The sequence below is a fragment of the Balaenoptera physalus genome (genome assembly GCF_965194825.1).
Source record: "Balaenoptera physalus genome assembly, chromosome: 15".
NCBI classification, from domain to species: Eukaryota; Metazoa; Chordata; class Mammalia; order Artiodactyla; family Balaenopteridae; genus Balaenoptera; species Balaenoptera physalus.
In genome coordinates this window covers 9,027,046-9,049,818 of record NC_138894.1, presented here as the reverse complement: position 1 = coordinate 9,049,818, position 22,773 = coordinate 9,027,046, and the positions used below count along the sequence as shown (strand labels likewise).

Genomic DNA, 22,773 nt, shown 5'->3' with positions numbered 1-22,773 from the left:
TACACTTCTTTATGCAGATGTTTATTAGCACACTGCATATCAATTACTTTATTGCCAAGAAATACAGCAACTTAAGCACACAAAATTATCAGTGTCAGTCTAAAACCAATTTGGGGAAGGCATCGAAGATACAGGCCATCTTCTGTATCTACAGGTTCCGCAGACACACATTCAACCAACCTGGGATCCGTGGACATGGAACTCACAGATATGGAGGCCGACCCACTATGCCATTTTTATAGAAGGATTTGAGCATCCGTGGATTTAGGCATCCTCAGGGGTCCTGGAACCAATCCCCCACGGATACCAAAGGACAACTGTATTAACCATGACACTAATGATAACTAGAAAAAAATTATGCTTAGTCAAATACAATGAATTCAGGTTTGCAGAATTACTTGTAATGCAATCAAATACTTTCTTAAAACCTTACACACACAAAGTTAAAGTGACATCAGAATGTCTTGAGGATATCACAGCTCTTTGTCAAAGCAAATCCCCTTCAGCCCCTTGCTATCCCAGAGGCTCTCGTGATGTAAACATCTTTCTCCCCACCTTATTCAGGCCACTCCCAATCTCCACGCCCTCCCCCCTTATAGCTCCCCTATCCCAGAAGATCCCAGCCCACCCTTCACAAACGAGCAAATCCTCCATCAGGCTCTTTGGCCTTTCACTGAGATTGCTATACCCTAAACTCCAAAACCACTCACGGCCTGACTGTTCCCGTTCCCAAATCCATTAAGCAAACTGGCTACGCCAGAATCGCCCAAGACTGTGGGTCTTTTGTACCCCAGTATAAATCTCTGGTCACCCACCCCAGAGACTCTGAATCCCTACGTGATTCTGGGAGGCAGCAAGACTTGAGAATCCCTGGACTACGCCACAGATATGAACATTTTGTTACAGGCACGGTTTTCTCCGCTGTAAAAAGAGGGAACTGGGCTAGAGAGATGATCTCCAAGTCTCAAGTCAGACAGAGCTCACAGTCCAGCTTCTAGAGCTACATCATGGGTACTGGTTTCTCTCCAACCAGACTTCATGCTTCTTCAGAGCAGAGGCCCCATTACCTCTCCTGAGTGTCCCATGCATAGTAGGAGCTTAATAAACACAACCATGAGTCCCTATGACTATGCCCTGCCGACTGAAGAGACAGACACTGCCGTGGCCGGGCGACTTGGCAAAGCTTGTGCAGATGCTGATCTACGAGTTACATCTTTTGCTCCAAAAGAGCCTCCTACAGAAGCTTCAAGATGTCAGCACTTGATTCACTGCTGTCATAAAACTGTGGAACTCTCTCTCTCAAATACTAGAATACTAAGAAAGCATAAGTTCTGACTTCCTGTTTATTTGTTAAGGAAACCACAGAAAATCCTTACAGATACCATCTCTGCTTTGTGAGAATTATGAACCATACTGCTGTACTGTCAAAGGAATCCACATGTCTAAGAGAAAGTAATGGTGAGAAAAACAAGACCATGGTTCTTTTTACTGCAATGACAACACGATAATGCAGGTAAGTCCAGTAAATATATCAAATGGGCTTTGCATCTATTACACCAAGCTCATTCTATTGAAAGGGGACTTTTCTACCGGGCCTTTTGGAGTTTTCCAATGTCTGGCTATGGATTCTTCTTAACAAGAAAAGTATCTTCATTGGAAAGCTAAGATTTATAGAAGCAGAGAATCAACAATATTCCTCACATTTATATAGGCTAGATAGTTTTCAGGTCATTTTCACACGTTATGCCGTTTCAGTCTCTCACAACAGCCCTCGGAGCAGGCAAGGCGCACGTTATCTGCATTTTTATAAATGAGCAAATGAAACGGAGAGGTTACGAACTTTCTCCATGGTGGGGCTGAAACCAGATGCCCAGGATTCACACTCTGTCGCTGACTCCCTACATCAGGGGTCCCACAGAGGAGGAAGACGTGTGACGTCTGGCCAGGTCGGTGGGAGGTTGGTTTGTTTTCTTCACGTTATCTTGTTTGTTTTACTTTGAATCTGAAGGCACTGAAACAAGGTGGCAGAGCTTCCAGCTAGCCACAGGCCCCATCACATCCAACCGTGTGACTGTTTCAGACAATTACTGGGTCTTCATGGTCCTTAAAGGTATTTGAGTTTGTGAACCCTGTGCTAAATAATTATATTTACATACTTATATGAATATAAATAATTCTATCTTAGCATCACATAACATTTTAAGAGCACATTCACATACCATGTTTCACTTGCTCCTCATATTCCTGTTTCCTGATTAGAAAACTAAGCTTAAAAAAAAACTGAGTGGGCTTCCCTGGTGGCGCAGTGGTTGAGAATCTGCCTGCCAATGCAGGGGACATGGGTTCGAGCCCTGGTCTGGCAAGGTCCCACATGCCGCGGAGCAACTGGGCCCGTGAGCCACAACTACTGAGCCTGCGCATCTGGAGCCTGTGCTCCGCAACAAGAGAGGCCGCGATAGTGAGAGGCCCGCGCACCGCGATGAAGAGTGGCCCCCGCTTGCCGCAACTAGAGAAAGCCCTCGCACAGAAACGAAGACCCAACACAGCCATAAATTAATTAATTAATTAATTTTAAAAAAAAAAGAAAAAGAAAACTCACTTGCTTAGAGCTGGATTCTTAAAAAAAAAAAAAAAAATTGAGTGATGATTTTCACAAGGTCAGGACCTAAAATCTGAATGTGTCATGTAAGAAATAACATTATGTGGGAATTTCTTAAGCAAGTTTCAAGGTAAAGTTCTTTAGATAACCTTCACGTCAAAGTTTCTGAACTTGAGTCCTCAGGTAGGCATATTTTAAAATCTGATGATCACTTAAAGGACAGTCATCAAGAGTATGAGCAGAAAGGAAGCTTCCATATTTCCATTAGGAAGTCATGTACCTTCATTTTTCTCCCCAGTATTCATGAGCTTCTAATAATAAAGAATAAAGAGAAAATTTCTGTTTTTTTTTTTAAATCATGCAATAAAATACTAGCAAAATGAATCCAGCAATGTACAAAAGAATTATACACCATAACCAAGTGAGATATTCTGGGAATGCAAGGTTGGTTGAACATACAAAAACCAGCCAATGCAATAAATCACATTAACAGAATAAAGGACAAAATTCACAGGATCAGCTCAATAGATGCAGAAAAAGCCTCTGACAAAATCAAACACTCTTTCATGATACTAACACTCAGCAAACTAGGAATAGAAAGGAACTTCCTCAACCTGACAAAAGGCATCTATGAAAACCCACAGACAGCATCATACTTAATAGTACATGACTGAAAGCTTTCCCCTTAAGATCGGGAACAAGTCAAGGATATCCACTCTCACCACTGCTATTCAACATTGTACTGGGGGTTCCAACAGACCAATCAAGCAAGAACAAGTAATAAAAGGCATCCAGATTGGAAAGAAAAAAGCAAAACTATCTCTATCTGCAGGTGAGCTGATCTTGCATATACAAACCCTGAAGGAACACACGCACACACACGCATGTACACACCGCTACACAACTATTAGGATTAATGAATACATTCAGCAAGGTTGCAGGAAAAATATCAACATACAAAAAAAATAATAAAGTAAAAATATCAGTGATCCATGTTTCCATCACTAAATAATTTTTAGCAACTAAAAAGGTTGCTCTTTTATTTTCATTCATCTCAGCCTGAGATGTAGACATATAAAGTTCAGGATTTACTTTGGCTTTTTAAACGATCTATGATACTTAAGAGAAATGTTTCCTGGTATACACACACTTCTAGAAAATGTGAAGGGATAGATACTTTTGCTCATATAGCCAAGAAGGTTAAGTGATGAGAATTAGAAAAGATTTTGAAGCAACAAAAGATCATCTGCTAGGCCCGTTACAGAGCAGTAACGGGCTTAAGCTTTAATTCTCTTCTAATGGGTCTTCTTCAAAGTACTACAGAGCAGTTGTAATCAGTTCAAAATATTGCATCTTGATGCTCATACAAAGTAATGACTACATTTTCACTTATTAAGTTTATATTTTCACTTTGGCCCAGTCTCCCAGAGATTTTAAATACCATTAAGCACTTCACAATATTGGTGTGGACTCTTTCTTTCTTCAATTTCATTAGAATTAACATAGAAGGGGTATCTTATTCCAATAATATTGAGCATGCTCCTTACGTAACATAAACCAAACACCACAGAAAGGAAAACTGTCCTATGCTTCAGAAAGTTCTTTTCTGAAGATCTGAATACAGACCCTGCCTACTCCAAAATCTGTGAGGAATAAAGTGGGCTCGGGGTAAGACCAAGCTCTGAGAGGTCCTGCTAAGTTCCAGGAAATTCCTTTCACACCATCTACCCCAGGACCTCAATAAACACATATTCATTAATTCACATCAATGGTTAATTATCATTCCCTATGTATTTGTAGGTTCACTCATCTTCTTTTGTTGCTTAAATTTTTTTCAAACATCAAAACCAGGCTCAAGTTATACGTAAAGCTTCAGCTAAAGAAAACATTAACGAGACTTTTTTTTCTGTAAAGCAGATAGTTTCCTGCCTGATTCCCTTCCAATGTATATGGATTTTGCTCCTCATTCACAATTTGCTCCTAATCACTGATAAGCAAAGTCAAGTTATTAATTTAAGAATCAGGACATAATAACTGAATAATAGTATTCTTTTCTACATGGTGAAGGCAAATTATTTATATATGAAATGTTAAATAAACACATACTTTTAAAAACAATTTCTCTAATCTTGTAAGCCTATCACACAGAAGCTTTGGTCCTTTGGATGAAAACATTTCACCAAGGTTCTTCATCTGTCCCGTTTTTTGCAGTGAAAATTCAAGAGGTGATAAATTCCAGTAAAAAGAAAACCACAGGCCAAAAGACAAAAATCTTCTATAATATATATTATAAAAGAATATGCGACCAGACAGTTCTGTAAGCTTTTTTAAATCTTATTTTTCTTTAACCTAAAAACACTGATTATATATATATATATATATATACACACACATACACACACTAGTTAACTACACGGCAGACTGTATCACTGTTTTCAATTTTTCATTGCCCTCCCTTTAAGAGGATACGCATCCCTGCTGGTTGGCATGTGACTTGCAGTACTGCTTTGGAAAAGAAGGATAGTTTCCCTCCCTACTAATATAAGTCTTGAGCTTATGACTTATTAAGCCAGTGAAATGGGAGCCATATGACATATGCCACACCCAGCAAAAGCTCTTTTGTCCCCTCCACCAAGAGGATGGCATATTTCAAAATAGTGCCCTCTGTCAGCCTGGGTCTGAGAATGAAAAAGACACTAGAGCACAGCTGACCTTCAACTGCCACATAACATGGACAACTACACTTTGCAACTGTAAGCCACTGAGATCTGGGGGGTGTTTTGTTACTACAGCATCACCTGACAAAAGCTGGCTGATACAAACTGCAACCATAACATTTAACCCACTTCACCATTTTAACTTATCTGTAGGTAGATAAACCTAACAGATGTCATAAACAACCCCTAGGGGAGGCCGATTTCACATTTCAGTATGAAAGAAATATGTAATGACTCAGCTCCAGGTTTGCCAGAATCAAGCAATTTGATGCAAAGCTATCCTATGTTCTGTATCAGCAATTAATGCATAGATAAGAGAAGAAGGGAATCAAGAGAACAGAAAGCAGACAAATCAGAAGTCTATAAATACAATAACTACATGACGTAGGGTCACTGCACCAAGACCACAAGGAGCTGTCATCCCACTGGAGAATCTGGGGTCATTCTATGTCCAGAGACTGGGGAGCAAGCATATGGGTATGGACCAAAGCACAGACATGAGGTCAAGGTATAGTCATCCATCTGAAATAATATAATGACCTCAGTTTGGTTCTGACGGAAAAGAAGGAATAGAAATTTTGCCATTTGGGCTATCAAAACTCACTGCTCCTATGTCTAATTGCTTCACCAATTTTGAAGTTCTGGTTTTAACTGTTTTCTATTTTAATTAAAACACACAGAATAAATTTTAAAAACAGGTAATTCTTCACAGCTACAATGCACAGGGCTCATTATGTTAGCCCTGTGGAGTCACAAGAAGGAATCCTTGCTCTCAAGAGAAGAAAGTATTAGAGACCATCTTCTATACCTGTGTTCTGCAGTCATTAAATAAACACAAGCCCACACCTTTGGGGAAAAAAAGATATCAGCTAAAAAATATTTTTTTAAAGGTACAAACTGAAACACTGACTCATACATGCTTCTAAATATCTTTTCAGCCACAGAATGGATACAGTCATTGAATACAACTGCTAATCAAAACATTAAGTAACCATGAGAAGGGAAAAAAGAATTAATAATAAAGTTACCACTTTTTGATGACCTACTATGTGCTGGGCTATTTACGCATATTATCTCATTTAATCTGCATAGCAAGTCAGTGGCACAGGCATTATTACCTCCATTTTATACATTAAGAAACTGAGGTTAGGAAACAGAGAGGTTAGGCTACTAGTCTAAGGTAGCGCCCCTAGTATACGGCAGTCAGGACCCATTGCATGCTGGCTCCAAACCCCCTGCCCTTCCCGGTATCAAATGGCACCGTTCTAGAATTTCGTCAGCCAGGCAGATTTTTTTCCTTAATATTTAAATTGTCTTATTCAAGGATTTTTAAAGAAGACATTTAAAGTTATTTTTGTCATCTGTTTCAACATGTCACAATTCCTTAAGCCAAGAATCTATTACTGTTACTTCACCCAAATATCTCGTGACACAAATTAAGCCTCTTTACTCCTTCCATGTCATCCAAGTAACACTTCTTATAGAAGTAGTCACATAGCTAGAAGAGACAGTTTGTCTTTATGTAGAAACTAAGAAGAAACTGCAAGAAAATCTGTATGAAAAAGAATCACCTCGCAAACAATTTCAGATTATTTTCATATGGTAGTTTTACTAATTTGAGTGCTGCACCATCACTATTGTTATTGATAAAGTTACATTTAGGTGTTGGGGTAGACTGGACCAGCTGTGGTGAACAGTTGCAACCATTTTCTTCATCCATAAAACTTGTCAAATTAGTGGTTTTATGAGGATACAAAATTTTTATACATTTGAAATACTGACAAAAAGAGCAGTACCTATAATGACAATGAATTGCAGACAATCCTTGCACAGGAAAGCCTGTTCGATTAGAATTCCACTAGTCTGGAATACACAATAACTTGGACACAGTGTATTATTCATTCCAAATTAAAAAGCTGACAGTAAACATTGTACCCGTTGCACCTGTTGGAGACCACACACACACACACATATATGCATATATGTATAAATCACAAATATTTTAAGATTGGAAGGGACCTCAGAACCCATGCCCTATAATTCTGTTACTGAGAGACACCAAGATACTTCTGATAGGATGGTGGCCACAGGGAAGGACTCTGGAGCCAGACCGCCTGGGCTAAAACCCCAGCTCTGCCTGCACTGGCTGTGGGACTTTGGGCAAGGTACTCTATACCTTTGTTTCCTTCTCTATAAAATGGGGAATAACAGAACCTGCCTCACAGGTTAGGAAGATTAAATGAGATATAGTACATGTAAAGGACTCACTACACTTTGTGATATATAAGAAACTCTGAGGCCAAATGGGCTGAGTGCCCTTCTAAGGAGATCCTGCCGTTAAATGTCAGAGCAACATCCTGGGGCACCTGACTCTGTCAGTCTTGTGTGTTTGAAAACATTTTTAAAAATCCATTTTCAACAGTCCACAATGAGAAAAGTCCACTAATTTTTTCCTGACAACGTAGCCTCATCCAATTCCTTCTGAATCAAAATTACTTCTAAAAACACTCTAATTACAGACAGACCATCTGACACAGGTCTACGCTAACATGGCTTAGTCACTTTTTCAAAAATACCTATGAAACACTTATAATTTACTGTTTAGAGTCTAATATTTGATACTATCCTCTTCTCAGCGGTTCCATTCTCTGAAACTCCCATTTCTCATAGGGATTTTTTAAGTCTCCGCTGCCCCCCACGTTTGGACACCTGGAACCACCTTGCATTCTTCCTCTCCTCCTGGGCCCGGCCAGCCCACGCCCTTCTCTGAGACCTTCCTCCCTGAGCTCACCCCCTCCCTCCCCTCCACAGTGAGAGCATTCAGTCTCTTTCACTCCCACTGCCCTGTCCCCACACCTCCTCAACCAGAGTCCTCTAAAGCAGCTGACCATGGTGCGGAGTGGGTGGGGAGGGACAGACTGGGAGTCTGGGGTCAGCAGAGGCGAACTAGTATATACACAGTGGGGAAAAAAAGGAGGTCTTACTGCATAGCCCAGAGAACTATATTCAACATCCTGTAATAAACCAGAAGGAAAAAGTATATATATAGATATACACACACACACACACATATATATATACATATATATGTGTACTGATATAACTGAATCCCTTTGCTGTACAGCAGAAATTAACACAACACTGGAAATCAACTATACTTCAATAAAATAAAAAATAAAGCAGTCGACTGTGGCCCCCACTCTCTTCTGGCTCCCACCTCTCTGCACGGGCTGCCTTCCCTCCCACCGCCCCTGTGGCTCCTCAGCCTATGAACTCCCTCCTCACTCTTCCTGGATCATCTTGTCCAATCTCATGGCTGTCACTGCGTATGCTGACAACTCCCAAATCTTTATTTCTGTCCCTTCCTTCTTCCTAAAGGTCACTACCATACAGCAAACTTCCTGCCGGCAACTCTACCTGCACGGCCCACAGGCGTTCCAAATGGAACGCCGTAAAATCTAAACACTCCACCCTTCCCCAGTCGACTTGCTCCTCCTCCTACACTCCCCACCTCATCACACAACCTCAACAGCCTGAAAGCACCTTTGGCCCCTCACCCTCCATCATTCCCCCAACCAGTCAGCAAGTTTTCCAATGTAATCTCCTACACCAGGGGTCCCCAAGCCCGGCGACGCAGACCCCTGTTAGGAACCGGGCCGCACAGCAGGAGGTGAGTGGCGGGTGAGCGAGCGAAGCTTCATCTGTATTTACAGCCGCTCCCCATCGCTCGCATTACCGCCTGAGCTCCACCTCCTGTCAGCATTACGGTGAGTCGTATACTTATTTCATTATATACTACAATGTAATAGTAATAGAAATAAAGTGCACAATAAATGTAATGCGCTTGAATCATCCCGAAACCATCCCCCCGCCTCCCCGGTCCGTGAAAAAATTGTCTTCCATGAAACCGGTCCCTGGGGCCCAAAAGGTTGGGGACCTCTGCCCTACACACTTTTCTAGTCATCCCCTACCCTCCATCCTCCCTGCCTGACCTGATCCTCCAGACGTGGCCCATCACAGCCATCAGACTCACCCATGTCAAATGCCTTCTAGAAATAATAAAATGCAAGTGTGGGGGGCTTCCCTGGTGGCGCAGTGGTTGAGAATCTGCCTGCCAGTGCAGGGGACACAGGTTCGAGCCCTGGTCTGGGAAGATCCCACATGCCGCGGAGCAACTGGGTCCGTGAGCCACAACTGCTGAGCCTGCGCGTCTGGAGCCTGTGCTGTGCTACGCAACAGGAGAGGCCGCGACAGTGAGAGGCCCACATGCCGCGATGAAGAGTGGCCCCCGCTCACCGCAACTAGAGAAAGCCCTTGCACAGAAACGAAGACCCAACACAGCCAAAAATAAATAAATAAATAATAAAATGCAAGTGTGACCATTTTGTTCCCCTGCTCAAACGGCAGGCCATCACCTAAGGGAAAATGTCCAAGCTCCTCAGAATGCCACGTGAGGCCCTCCACACCCCAAACGCCTCTCCTGCTGCTGCCTACCTGGAATGCTTCAGACCCACAACCTACCTGTGTTTGTCACTGCTACTGTCACAACATGCTATTTTGCACCTCTTTGCCCTTGCTTACATTGTTGCACCTGGCACACAACCTGCTCCCCGACTCCTAGCCTAACTCCTGCTCACCCTTTGAAACTCAAATCGAATGTCACGTTCCCCAGGAAATCTTCCCTAAAACTCCACAATGGATAGGGTACCCTTTTATGTACTCCACAGGATTCCCTATTAGAGCAGGTAAAAAACCTACTGAGATTATTTGAAAGAATCTGAGGCTTACATACACAGACACCGAAGGCTAAAAATGTGGCACTGACTTCCGTGTCTGGCTTAATAAGTAGTTGCTCATCTCAACCCAAAAACCTATAAATCTAGAGAAGGAGGGTTATGAAGAGCAGCTTAAGGCATCCATACAGTGTTACATTATTGTATATAATATTTCAGGACACTAAAATATTATTTTTGTCCTGCTGAGGGGTAACAGTAAAGGAAAGAATAGAAATTAATTTACGTAACTAATTTTCTACCTAAATATTAGAAACGAAAATACCATACTTCCTCCCTTTTTTGATGATAAATATTTAATTTCCATACTCAGAACTTGTTAACTCAGCCTTGGAGCTTTAATTCAAGTTGCAGCGGTTGGGGGGAGGGCCAGGTGGTAGGTAAAATTCACCGCTTTCCCATAAGATACTTTTCTCAGGTATCACTGAGAATAATAAGTTTACATACTTATTATTTATATATATTATATATAAATTATAATATTAAATATATTATCTATAAGTAATTATTATATATATAAGTATAGGTATACACTTATGCTTTTCTCAGGTATCAATGAGAATAATAAGTTTAATACTCTACTTATTGAAAAACAAACACACACTCTAAAGGAAAGTCACCCAAAAGATTTAGCTCTCAGAAGCCAAGCCATGTTCTAGGGAAGGATCTATCTTTAGTGAAAAAAACACAAATGGGAGAGTCCACGTGGTTCCAGCTGAGCGGCAACCCCCACCCCCACCCCCCGCCCCGGCACACGGACATTCTTCTGAGAAAGACTCAGCCCTGCAAGCGACATCTGTCCTGAGCTCCAAATGATCGGGGCGCTCAGGAATAGCATGGGCCTTCCTGCCTCACCCCAACCTGAGCCCAAACAACGGGAGCCAGGTGAAGGCTTCATCCTGGACCTACACAGCCAGCCTTACAACTGGTATACCAGAGTAATACAGTATAAACCACTGGATTTTCCACCAAAGAGGGAAGGCTGCTGCAAACGGATGTTAGCTGAAGTAGTGTGCTTCCCCCATCACCGCTGATGCTGCAGCCTGCTTCCTCAGGACGACAGACAGCTTAACATACTTTGTTCCGAGGGTCTCTAAAGCTACACCCTCTCATCCAGGGAATCCTCGTTTCCACCACTGCTATGGACCAGGAGAGTGGCTAAACAGCGCATTTCACAAGGTGGAGGGACCAACCCATTCCGGACCCAGAGCCTCTATTTCAGTGAACTGCAGAGTCCATGGCCAGTGGAGACACCTGCCCCTCAGCCTGAGGTAAAGCCCTCCACCTCCAACAGCACTTTCCTCCTCAGCAACTCTGAGAAATGACACCAATGGGCTATGAAAGGGAGCAAGCTGGGCCACATTGACAGCCTATCTCCTTAGTCAAGCCCCAATTCTGAATAACGAAGTTTAGAATTTAGCTGATGGCCAGCAGTTGCTTTTTTGTTCTGAAGGAACTCTTGGGTGTGCCTTCTTAGGACCCAACAGAGAAAACCACTAACTCTGAGAGACCCCTTTGGGGGGAAGTTGTGCAAATCACCTGACTATTCCGTTATTTGTATCATTACTGAGAGTCAGTAGATAATGTTTTCTCCAGCGTGAGAGAAAATACATTAATTTGATGATACGAGTACAAACCAAAGCAATAACCAAACACATGCTTTCCTTACAATGGGTCTGATCTATCTCCATGCTTGAGGGCAAGAGTTTCCCTCTCACCTGTTCCCAGATAGAAAAGTTACATGGAATGCAACATCACCTATTTCACGAAATGGTTAAACACAATTAGTCAGATAACATAATGGATTATGAGGTAGAAGGCAATATCACAGCCACTAAAAGCACAAATGCAAAGTACTGCACCAAACAACAGGCTAAAAAGCTATTGCGAACACTTCCTCTGTGGGTTCACATGTGTCCTAAGACTGCAAGATTTAAAGGAGTCACTATCGTTCCTTAAAAGTCAGCTCTGTTTTCCCAATCTGAAATGGTCACAATTGTGTAAGCCCAACCTATCTTGCTCTTATCAGCCCCAGTCTTCCATGCCTATCTCAGAGAATGGAAATGTGTGTGTGTGTGTGTGTGTGTGTGTGCGCACACACACACACAAACCCTCATTAAGAAGATAAATAAACTTCCCGCCAATCTCACAGCACAAAGTCAACCGTGCTGTATTTACTCACACAATCAGTCCCATCTGCACTTATTCTTCTAATGAAGTAGAAATGGAAATTAAACGTGGAAACTGCAGCTAAGTCTGACCACCTGAGGGACTCGGGGCACTCTGTGGTGGGGAAGAGGGAGAGGTGGCCGGCAGTGCTGGGAGAGAAGGTCCCCATCGGAGGCTCTGAGCCCACCATGGGTTCCACCAGGAGCTGAGCTGCAATTTCTTTTAGGACACTGGGAAAGTTGCAATTTGCAGCTATGGCCACAGGGTAGTGCAGTAATTCTGCAAAATAGTTACCCCCCTCTCCCATCACTGCCACCTCCCTGCCCCACCCTACCCCCAGTTTCCTGCCAAAGAGAACGGGAACTTTTGTCTGAGTCCTGGGCACCTACAGGAGCGCTTGTGAGATTCCCGACAAATTCAGAGTGTTTCTAAGACTCTGAATCCAGTTACTCTCAGCACTGGCTCCTGAAGAAGAAGGACTCCGTCTCTGAAGGGCTGACAAGAACTGTAAAGCTATAAAAAGTGATTAGCCTATTTATTACAAACTTTGTTTACTTAGGTTTTTATGTTTATTTCCCACTATATCCCCACTAGGATACAATTAACCACCCCCTCACTCATCAAAATTGTATTAGAAAGACTCACAAAAATAAAATAAATGCTGCATCTAAATGTAACCTCCTGGCACTGTGGAAGTGTAATGTTATTATACAAAGCCTCCTCAAAATAAAAAGAAGATGATGCAGAATTTTTAAAGAGCTTCTTCTCAAAGGAATTTTTATCCTTTTAATTCTTGCTACTCAAGGTTTGGCCTATGGACCAGCAGTTATACCTGGGAGCTGGTTTAAAATGCAGAATCATAGCCCTACCCTGCACCTATTAAATCAGAATCTATATTTTATCAAGATCCCTAAGTTACCTGGATGCATGTTAAAGTTTGAGAAACGCTGGCCTGAGTGCTAGGTAAGCATATGGACCTTTGTTTTCAAAACTGTTTTCTAAGCCCTAAGTCTTTTCTTCCTCTCAAGATACATTTTAAAGAAAAACAAATATATTTTGACATTTGAAAACAAAACAGACAGATTATTTCCCAGAATTGGTGATGATCCACTAGAGTAAAGCCTTTTTCTATCTAAACTGCCAGGTAACTCATTAACATTTCAATGAACATTGCCGGAAAATTTGGTCTGTCACCTCGTAACTCAGGTAAAAAATGCAGGTATGACAAGAAAAATTTAAGACTAACAGATTCCTATTGCAGCACTCCAGAGGATTTTTGGAAACTAATTTCCTGTCATAAAAAAAAAAAAGGAAAAATAAAATTATTTCAGCTCAAGTTAAGCATGTAACTCTAAACTGAGTTGCTATGATAGCGTGGTCTCCAAATTACAGTCACCGTTGTTTACCTCGGCTAACAAGGAGCCTCCTGAGAAGAAATTACGTGAAGAAGCCTAAGTACCCTCCACGCCTTTCTCCACATGTGAGTGGAGAAACTGCAGAGGGGAAAAATACACAAGTGAATACAATGAATGACTTTGGCTCTCTTTGATTCCTGCTCCCCTGTGATGGGGATGATCATAGAATCCTGAAGCTGGAAGGACTCAGAGATCACTTCTTGCTGTTGGTCCACTTACTCTGGAAAGCTCTTTCTACAAAGTCCCCGGCAGGGGGTCTACAGCCTCCTACAGACAGGTCATTGTTACCCTCTGAGACAGCCTTGTCACACCACTGTTAGATAACCTCACACCCACTGATTTACTTATATCCTTGGACAAACCCAGCGAAACACCTGGAAACACTGGGGGGGCCTCCATCACATCCCCAGGTGTTAGTTTCCATAGACTAAACCCATTAAGTTTCTTGGATAGTGTGGTATCCTCTCATCCTGGTATAACTGTGTTATTTTGTTTCTGGTGAAGCTAAATTATGATTAGCCTGACATAATTTAATGAGACCCACAGAGCCAAATGAAGTCATTTGATGTAATGGGTGATAATTCAATACATTCTTGGTGAAACATCAAAGATTATGTAATGGTTAATATATCTACATTTGTTACTAGTACAACCATAAGTAAGGACGTATTTGTCTGCTCAACTATGACGTACAACTAAGAAAAACTACCAGCCTCTACTCAAGAATGTCCCTGGGTCCCATTACCAGGAACAGAACTCCACACCAGATGGATGACCTGACCCAACGTGACCTTTCTGTATCCTTCCTTGTTTATGATAAAGAGACGTTTTGAAGGAAGCAAAGGGTATAAAAGAACTGCATTTGGCATTCACAAAGCAACTGACACTTTCATTACTTAACATCACAACCTTATGAGGTAGGCCAGTATAAGTGCTGTTGTTTTATAAGTGATTAAGCCAAGACTGAGAATAGGAAATGAGAAAGATGGTGAGCTGCCCAGGGCCAAACAGAAAGGGAGGCTGGAGCCAACTGAATTCAGAAACCTCAATTAAATTCCCAAACAAATGAAAACAGGCAACACTGAAAGTAAGTTTTATGGATTTCACTTTGAAACAAAACAAGGAAACATTATGTTACCATTAAATGATATTTAAAATCGTCTTTTATGTCCTTGATTTTGCCCCCCAAGGCTTTATTCCCAAAATAAAGAAAATTTAAACAGGCAAACTTATTCCAGGTTGAAAATTCCATTTACACAGGAAAAAAAAAAATCTTGCATTTCATTTTCAGAGATTTTTTTTTTCTTAATTTGACTGTTACTTTAACCAATATTATGCCAAAGGGCCTTGTTCAAGTTGCTAAATTTAAAGTGGCATAGATTAGACCCATTCTGGTTCACAGGGACATTCTCCCGAAATAGATTTTCAGCATTTTATAAGCCTCCTACATTTTCACAAAAGAGACTCTGGAACACAGCAAAGAATTATTTCCCCACACACAATACTCATGTTCATCGTCATCAAAAGGCACTTGGTTAAAACTCATCTGCACAGCCAGCGCCCATCCTCCGTTATCCTGACACCGAGCTTGAGAGCTTGAGCCCTCAACTTCGAGGCCCTGAATTAACAAATCCCCCGCCCGCTTTTTCCAAAACACACCACCCACAGTACCACAAGTGGATGCACCCCTCAGCTCCCGGCCCCCAGCACTCCACTGCTTCCCATCCACACCTCCCTACCTCTTCCACGACGGCCATCAGCCCCTTCACGGAGGGAGCCCTCCGGCCCCGGCCCTGGAAGCCACTCTGCTGGAAACTTTCTCACCCCTGCACCTGGGGAAGCCCTTCGCCACGCCCTGGGCGTGTTCTGGGGCTCTCGGCCAATGATGGCCACCGCAGCCAACCAGTCCACCACTTCGGGCCAATGAGAACGAGCGGGGCCAACGGGGCTAGACCTATGGGCTCCAGGACGCCCGGCGCTCAGGCCACGCCCAGCGAAGGTGATGGGTCCCAGGTGCGTCTCTCCTGTGCTCCGTGTTCTGGGAAACTGCTTTCACCCCTATGGGCTGACGAAAGGGATAGGGGTAGGCCTTAAAATGTTTGCTTTGTTGGGGCTGGAGGGAAGGGCTAATAAGGGTCAAGATCAGGGATCCGGGTAGTTGTCTGACTCTACCCCGGGGAGCCTAAGGAGGTCTGGAAGAAGGCGATTGACTTGCAGAGAACCAAGTGGGGTCAGCAGGCACTACTGGAGACGAAGTTGTTAGTGCCTCCACCTGGCTCCCCTTCCCCCCACAGGAGTGCAGTACATCTTCCCCCTGAGTTAGTTAATAACTTCATCTTCACCCAACGAGCTCCACGCTTTATTTCCTCCTTATTTCTAGTCACGGCCTTCGCTCCACATGGACTTTCCTCCTTTTTATTTTCTCTTTCTGAAAGTCCACTTCTCCAAGAGGCGTTCCACAGGCCCCTCAGCCCTAAAGGTCTCTTCCCCTCCCAACAGGATGCGCCCTCCTCCCCCTCAAATGGGCAGCGTCAGCTTTGTACAGCAGATATGGACGTGGACGGCTTACTCTCCTACAAGTTCCTCGCAAACGCTCCGTTTCCTATGCATCGCTACAGTAAGTTTCTTTTTTTCCCCTAAACTACAGGTTTCAATCCATGGATGGGGAAGTTTTAAAAAAATAGAATAGAAAATATCAAAGTACATTTCCCATAATATGGATAAGTGTTATTTCATGACACTTGTTTCAGTTATGAGTATGTGTGCACACAAATGATGTGGTGGGTTGCAATGTTAAACATACTTGTTACTGTGAGTCATGGTATAAAACGTTTGAAAGCTACTGCTCTCTGGTACCTAAGCTAGAGAGATGCCTAATGCTCTATGAATGCTTACTGAATTGAACAAATTGGTGAGTATGATACAATCCACTTATTACAACTTCAAAGGTTCCACTTTGAAAGAATATAAAGTATAATGCCTCCTGGAACAACAGTAAATGGATTCTGGGCTATGTGAAGCTATGGGGCGATGGGGCGGGGGAGTAGTAGAGAGGGATCTGAATATTTACTATTTTATTTCAACAGACTTTCCCCCCAGTAACTAACATGTGTCTATATTTAAGGGAGATTAAATACAATTTTGACCAAGTTCACTGTGGAAAGCTTTTCTCATTCACTGAAACCACCTCATGATTACAAAGTTCTGCATCTTTAAAATATTTGGTATAGGTAATTCCACCATGATTCATAAAAGGATCTTTCAGAGACACCATGAAAGCCTTTGTTCCAGTTCTTTCTTTGCCCAAGATGCCGCTATGTCCTCTCAATACCCCACCCCCACCGTCTGTAAAAAATCCCATTCATCTTCCAAGGCTTAGTTCAAAGGCCACCTTTTCCACGGAAGCCTTTTTTTTTTTTTAAACTCGATTTTTCCACTTTCCCTCCTCCACCACCCACCCCAGTCCCAAATATGGTCTTTTTCACTTCTGAATCACCAGTGCCGAAACGTTTTTATACTTGTGTCCTTGTCTTGTCCCCACTAGACAATAACACGCACAACCTATGGTTTACTCCTCTCTGTATCCCCTGTGGCAACCAGCATGAGGTCTTGTATTTAAGAGATGATCAATAAAATTTGTTAAGTGAATAAATGAAAGCAACTGTTACCCTGTTCAAAGGGATGGTCATTATTTTAAAGGCCCTGAGGAAGGGCGCACATGCCCAGCAGCTGATCAAAAGCTGGTGGAGAACAGGAAGAGGAGCCAAGGGGATAGAGGAGGAGTCTGAGAAGGGGTTCTGCTCCTCTGGTCACCCGCCCCTGTAAACTTACTGAATCCCCCCCAGCTCTTCAGGGATTCGGCTCTACCGAATGAAACTAGGGAGCCGGGTATAGAATGAATGCCTCCACCTTGGTCCAAATTCTTCCTTCGTACTTCAAACCAGAAATGGGAAGTGGAACTAGAGGTGGGAATTAGGGCAACCCCTCTCAATTTTAAGGCGTGGCTGAAAAGAAAAGTTGAAACAGCCATCTGGATAATTCAGGCTCAAAATCTCCCCCTCCACCTTGAAAAATAAGTATGGGAGTTTCTGGAGGGCAAGGAAGGAGGGGTAAGGGTGTGTGCAAGGAAGCAGAGAAGATTAAATTCAATAGTACTGAGCTTTTCTCTTCATATTGTCTATACAGTCATTTGGGGACACTTCCAGTGACCACTAGACTAAGCTAGCTCAGATTCAAAGCCACAGTCACAACTAACAAACTGCAATTTGTTTTTTTGGAAAACGATGCCCACCAATGAGAAAAAATTGTTTGTTAAAATACCATTTTCCTTTGCCATTCATCTGTACCTTCCCCCCCTCAAAGAAAAGTGTTTTTCTAAAAGGGATTAAAGAAAGAAGTTTTTAGGAGTCTCTATTTTAAATTTATATACATTTTAGAAGTTAATTCAAGTAGGGCAGCAGACGTAATTTCCTAAATCGTGGTATTGTTTTCAAATCTTTAATTTTAAATTAATATAATTAAGGGCTCTGACCTTCTCTTTCTTTTATATTTTAGCAGAACCTTAATTTCCAGTCCATCAAGGTTTTGTTTTGTAATTAATTTCAGAGCTGCTCTCATAAACTGGGAATACATCTGCAATACTATAGAAAATACGCTGGATTTGAAGTCAGAAAACTGAGTTTTGAAATTAATGCTAGGTTCGAATATGGCTTCTCCACTTCTAGATGTGTGACCTTGGGCAGGTCACCTGATCTTCCCCACCCTCAATTTCCCAATCTGTAAAATGGGAATAACAATAGTTATTGCTTGTTTCCTAAGGCTGCTCTGAAGATTAAATGAACTAAGACATGTAATGTACTAGAACAGAGTTAAAACATTCTAAAGTACATGCATTGTACTTAGAACAATGTCTGGCTAAATGTTTGGTAAATGTTAGTTTAAAAATTCCGCTGTCATTTGTTTTATGGTCGCAGTAAAGCCATTTTACAGTTCCAAGCCTCCATTTCCTTGTCTGTAAAATGGGACTACTACCACTTACCACTTCTGGGATTGTTATGAGATTCAAAGAAGAAAACAATGGATATGAAAATGTTTGACCCACAGAAAGCACTCAAATGTTAGTTATTTGGGGTCACCTATAAGCTTAAAAACAAGCCATAAACTTAAAAACGTATAAAGTCAACCATAAAATTGAGTTAGAAAATACCATCCAAAAAATTCATCCATGACTGAGAAAATGTCCGGGTTAGAAATGCATACTCAAAGAGTTTGGGTTATCTTTAACTGATGAGACATATAGAAGCTCTTAGAAGATATAAATTCTACATCTGCAAACTAGAAACACTCCCTTAGTCAAGCCAAACTGTCCTACTATATTGTAAGCAAGAAATCCTGCACAGTTTCATAAGCCAAAGACAAATTGATGGATTGATTAAAATCTGACTGCACGTACAGTAGCTTTTTAAAAACGCTTTTTAAAAATTTTTTTTTAAATAATAAAAGTACGTAGCTAATGTAAATTTCAAGTCAATTCAACAGGCATTTATTATGTAACTGTGCTCCAGGTAACTCATCTGGGAACTAAAGATGCAGAGGGAAAGACAGCTCAGGCCTGTGCTGGAAAAGCCACAGATTACGGCTGATAATTTCAAAATATCACTCGTAAAAGTCATGAGGGCTTCAGTTTTGAGTCAGCAAGCAGACAAGCAGCCTAAAAACCTGCCAAAACAAAAAGTTCTTCCTTTTGACTGAAAATGTGACTTTTAAAAGCAAAAGTCAATTTTAAAGCACAGTTTCTACCTGCAAACCTACTGAATTTGTGCCAGAAACCAACATTTCTAAGTGTAAACCTGTAAAGTCATAGGTATCTGTAAATGAAAGGCTGAAATAACCCCAGCAGCAACAACACAGTAATTAGCGACTTTTATAGAGTAATAACATGTTTCATATTCTTTCTACACTGGCTCTTTGAAGTTTCCAGTGTAATATATAAAAGTTTTATTACATTAGGGCCCATCCTTGTGTATTTTATAGGCACCAGCATTATGCAGAGCAAGCTGTACTTACTCATCCTGGGATCTTTTATAAGAAACTGCTCGATAATGCACTAGCTTTGTGTCCAGTTTAGTTAGTTACACCTGGCTTTAGACAGATCAGTCACTGGAAGCCTGCAGCATGGAAAATATACACATTTCCACATATTATATACGATCTGTAAATCAAAAGGCAGTTTAGCTTTAAAACTGCCCACTGCATATTCATGTGCACACCACTTGCAGTTTTAGACACATGTGAACTCTTTACTGAATTCAAGAAAAGGGGGGGGGGGAACCAAACCTCAGCTCTACAATAAGCGATTACCAGAGGCAGAACAGAATGCAGTTAATATGCTTGTTCCACAGATGTTCATTCCCGTAAATATTAAACATAACACAAGTTCCTCCAGGAATATGCAGGCGGTAATTTTACCACCTGAATAGGGCTGGTTGGAAACATTTAGGAGATTGGGGCGGGGGGGGGGGCGGGGGGTGGATAAGAGGGATGTGGAAACAGCCAATGGGATTTTTAACACACCCGCAACTAGAATTAAACTGCTTCCAGCGGCGCTTTACCTACAGTAGCTCCTCAATATGGGAACCCCGGCCCACAGAACCCCGAGGGCTCTTCCACAGCCTCCCGCTCCCCAGGCTGCGAGCTTTGAGCGCGGAATAAAGGGATACACGGGGCGCCGGTGGGCTGGAGCGGGGACAGGAGTGTAACCGTGGCCAGGCGGGCTGTGAAGAAAGGGCTCAAAGGGATTGCGAACCTCGAGGAAATGCGTCTCCCAGGGCCAGGGCCTCACAATTCCCGCACGGAGAAGCACTCGCCCCCTGCCCTCGGGTTCACTTTCCATCTCGAGTGGGAGAGACAGAAAGGATGCGGCCGCCAAGACCCGGCGCAGACAGGCAGGAGGCTGGAGCATCCTCTAAGGGCACTTCGCAGCGGCCACAACTCCAGAGGGTCGCTGGTGTGAACCGGCGGCCCTCGGAGAAGAGGGGGGGGGGCGCGAATGGAGAGAAGGGAGGTGAGAGGGGCCGGGGGGCCGAGGGGTGGATCCCCCGGCACTAGTGACACGTTCTAGAAATCGGTTCCTTTTCTCTCCACGGCTGCGCTCTGCCCCCGGCTCTCCAGATCACCGGCCCCCGGGCTACGGCGGGCAGCACCGGGGGGAGGGGACGGGAAAGGGGGGCGAGAAGACGGGCGGGCGGCCGGACCACCCCCCGGGGGAGGCGGGAAGGAGCCGGCGCGGCGGGCGCCCCCGACCCACCCCGCCCCCACGGCGGCCGGTCGCCCGAGCCCCCCGCCCAGGTGAGGGCGCGCGGGCCGCCGCGGTCGCCCCCCGCTGCTCTCTCGCTCGCTGGCTCGCGCCCGCCCGGCCGGCACGGGGACTCACCACAGCGACTCGAGGTCCCATTCCTGGAGCAGGGCTAAGTCGAAGCTGTCCATGGTGGGAGGTGTCAGCGCCGCCGCCGCCGCCGTCGTCGCCGCCGCCGCCGCCGAGGCTCGGGCCGCCCGCGCGCTGCAACGAAAGGCGCCGCTCAAGGTGCATCCCGGCCGCTCCGGAGCGGCCGCCGCCCGCCCGCCCGCTGCCCGCTCCCGGCTCGGGGCTCCCGGCGCCCCCCTCCCCGCCTCTGGGCCGGCCGGGCTGCTGGCGGCGACCGGCGCACTCACCCGCTCGCCGGCTCGCGCAGGCACACTCCGCAGAGAGCGGCGAGATCGCCGCCGCCGCCGCCGCCTCGCCCCCCCCACCCCCCGCGCCCGCCCCTCCTCCCGCCCTCGCGGCGGCCCGGCCCGCTGCAGCCGCCGCCGCCGCCGCCGCCGCCGCGCCGCTCCGCGCCCGCCCGCCTTTCTCCTCGGGGAGGCGCGTGTGCGCGGGCGAGGCCGAGACGCGCGCGCGCCGTGAGCCCCGCGCCGCGCCCGCCCCGCGCGCCCCTGCACTCCCCGCGCCGCTCCCCGGGTCCCGGCCGCTCGCAGGCCTCGCCGCCCCGCCCGCCGCGACCCCCGCGTCCCCCCTCCGCCGCCCCTGGCCTCCCGGGGGCGCCCAGCGCGGTCGGGCGAGCGGGGGCGAGGGTCGGGCGGCGGCGCAGAGGGCCGGGATGCGGAGCCCGCCCGGCCTGCCGCATCTTCTGCCCCGGCCCCGCCCGGCCTCTCCCGGGTGCACGCACTTCTTGGGGGCCCCGGGCTTCTCCTGAGCGGCCAGGCGCCCCCGCGGGACGGGCGGTGAGGCGGCTGCCGACCTGGGTGGGTGCTGGGAGATGCCCCTGTCGCCCCCGGCGCGAGGAGAGTTGGCGGTGCAGCCTGCAGCAGCGCCGTAAACAAACCGTTTAAAATATCTGGAGCCAGTAAGTTAAGTGAAGTCAAGGGGATCAGGGACGAAACCTCTTCTGACGGGACCTCCAGTTTGGCCTACAGTGGGGGTCCCCCCCTCCTGTCCTCCAGCTGGCCGGACCCTGGAAACCCACCTCCTTTCTGTTTCTTTCAGGAAGGGGTGACAGGCCTCTGGGGGTAGAATGCAAACTTCCAGCCCTATCTGGAAGTCTAGAGAGCGGCGTATTGTCTGCTAGAAGGATGAAAGAGTGTCACTGTGGCTCCTAAAAATTAAGTTCTTATTATGACTACTTCCGTGAGTTTAAAGATCATTTCCCCCTCCCTTGCTTGTGTAAGTGCTGAGCCAAAACCCAGAACCCCTCTTTTGTTCCCTGACTCCCTTGTCCTCTTGGCCACAGCTCTGGGAGCGTGGCTCAGGATACCAAGGACTTCCTGGAGAGAGCAGTACAGGGCAGTGTAATATCCCATCCCTTGCACCCAACCCCAAGTCCCTGCCATAGGGAGGCCTTTCTGGTGCTCTCCCCTTTGTTCATTCTAGGCAGGAAGAACCACTGCCTGGGGCTGCCAGAAATCTAGACCCTTGGGTAGAAGTCACAGGATCCCTCCATCTGGGGCAAGCCTACGAATTACCCTCCTCACCTCCCTGACCTCTGAATGAGGATTAACAAACTAAGTCTGGAGCACATGTAGGAGAAGAAAAGACCAACAAGAAT

At 44.9% G+C, this 22,773-nt stretch overlaps 1 protein-coding gene across 4 annotated transcripts in view; it reads right to left on the bottom strand.

Moving 5' to 3' along the window:
- AFF3 (ALF transcription elongation factor 3) overlaps positions 1–21,462 on the bottom strand; it is a 557,646-nt gene extending 536,184 nt beyond the window's left edge. For all 4 annotated transcript variants that reach the window (XM_082427229.1, XM_082427230.1, XM_082427231.1 and 1 more), the window contains exons 1-2: positions 21,404–21,462; positions 21,126–21,251 (exon numbers count right to left, since the gene is read on the bottom strand). In XM_082427229.1, the coding sequence (XP_082283355.1) occupies positions 21,126–21,178 (53 nt within the window). In that variant the 5' untranslated portion in view covers positions 21,179–21,251; positions 21,404–21,462. The remainder of the gene's footprint in view (positions 1–21,125; positions 21,252–21,403) is intronic.
- Positions 21,463–22,773: the final 1,311 nt, after the last annotated feature.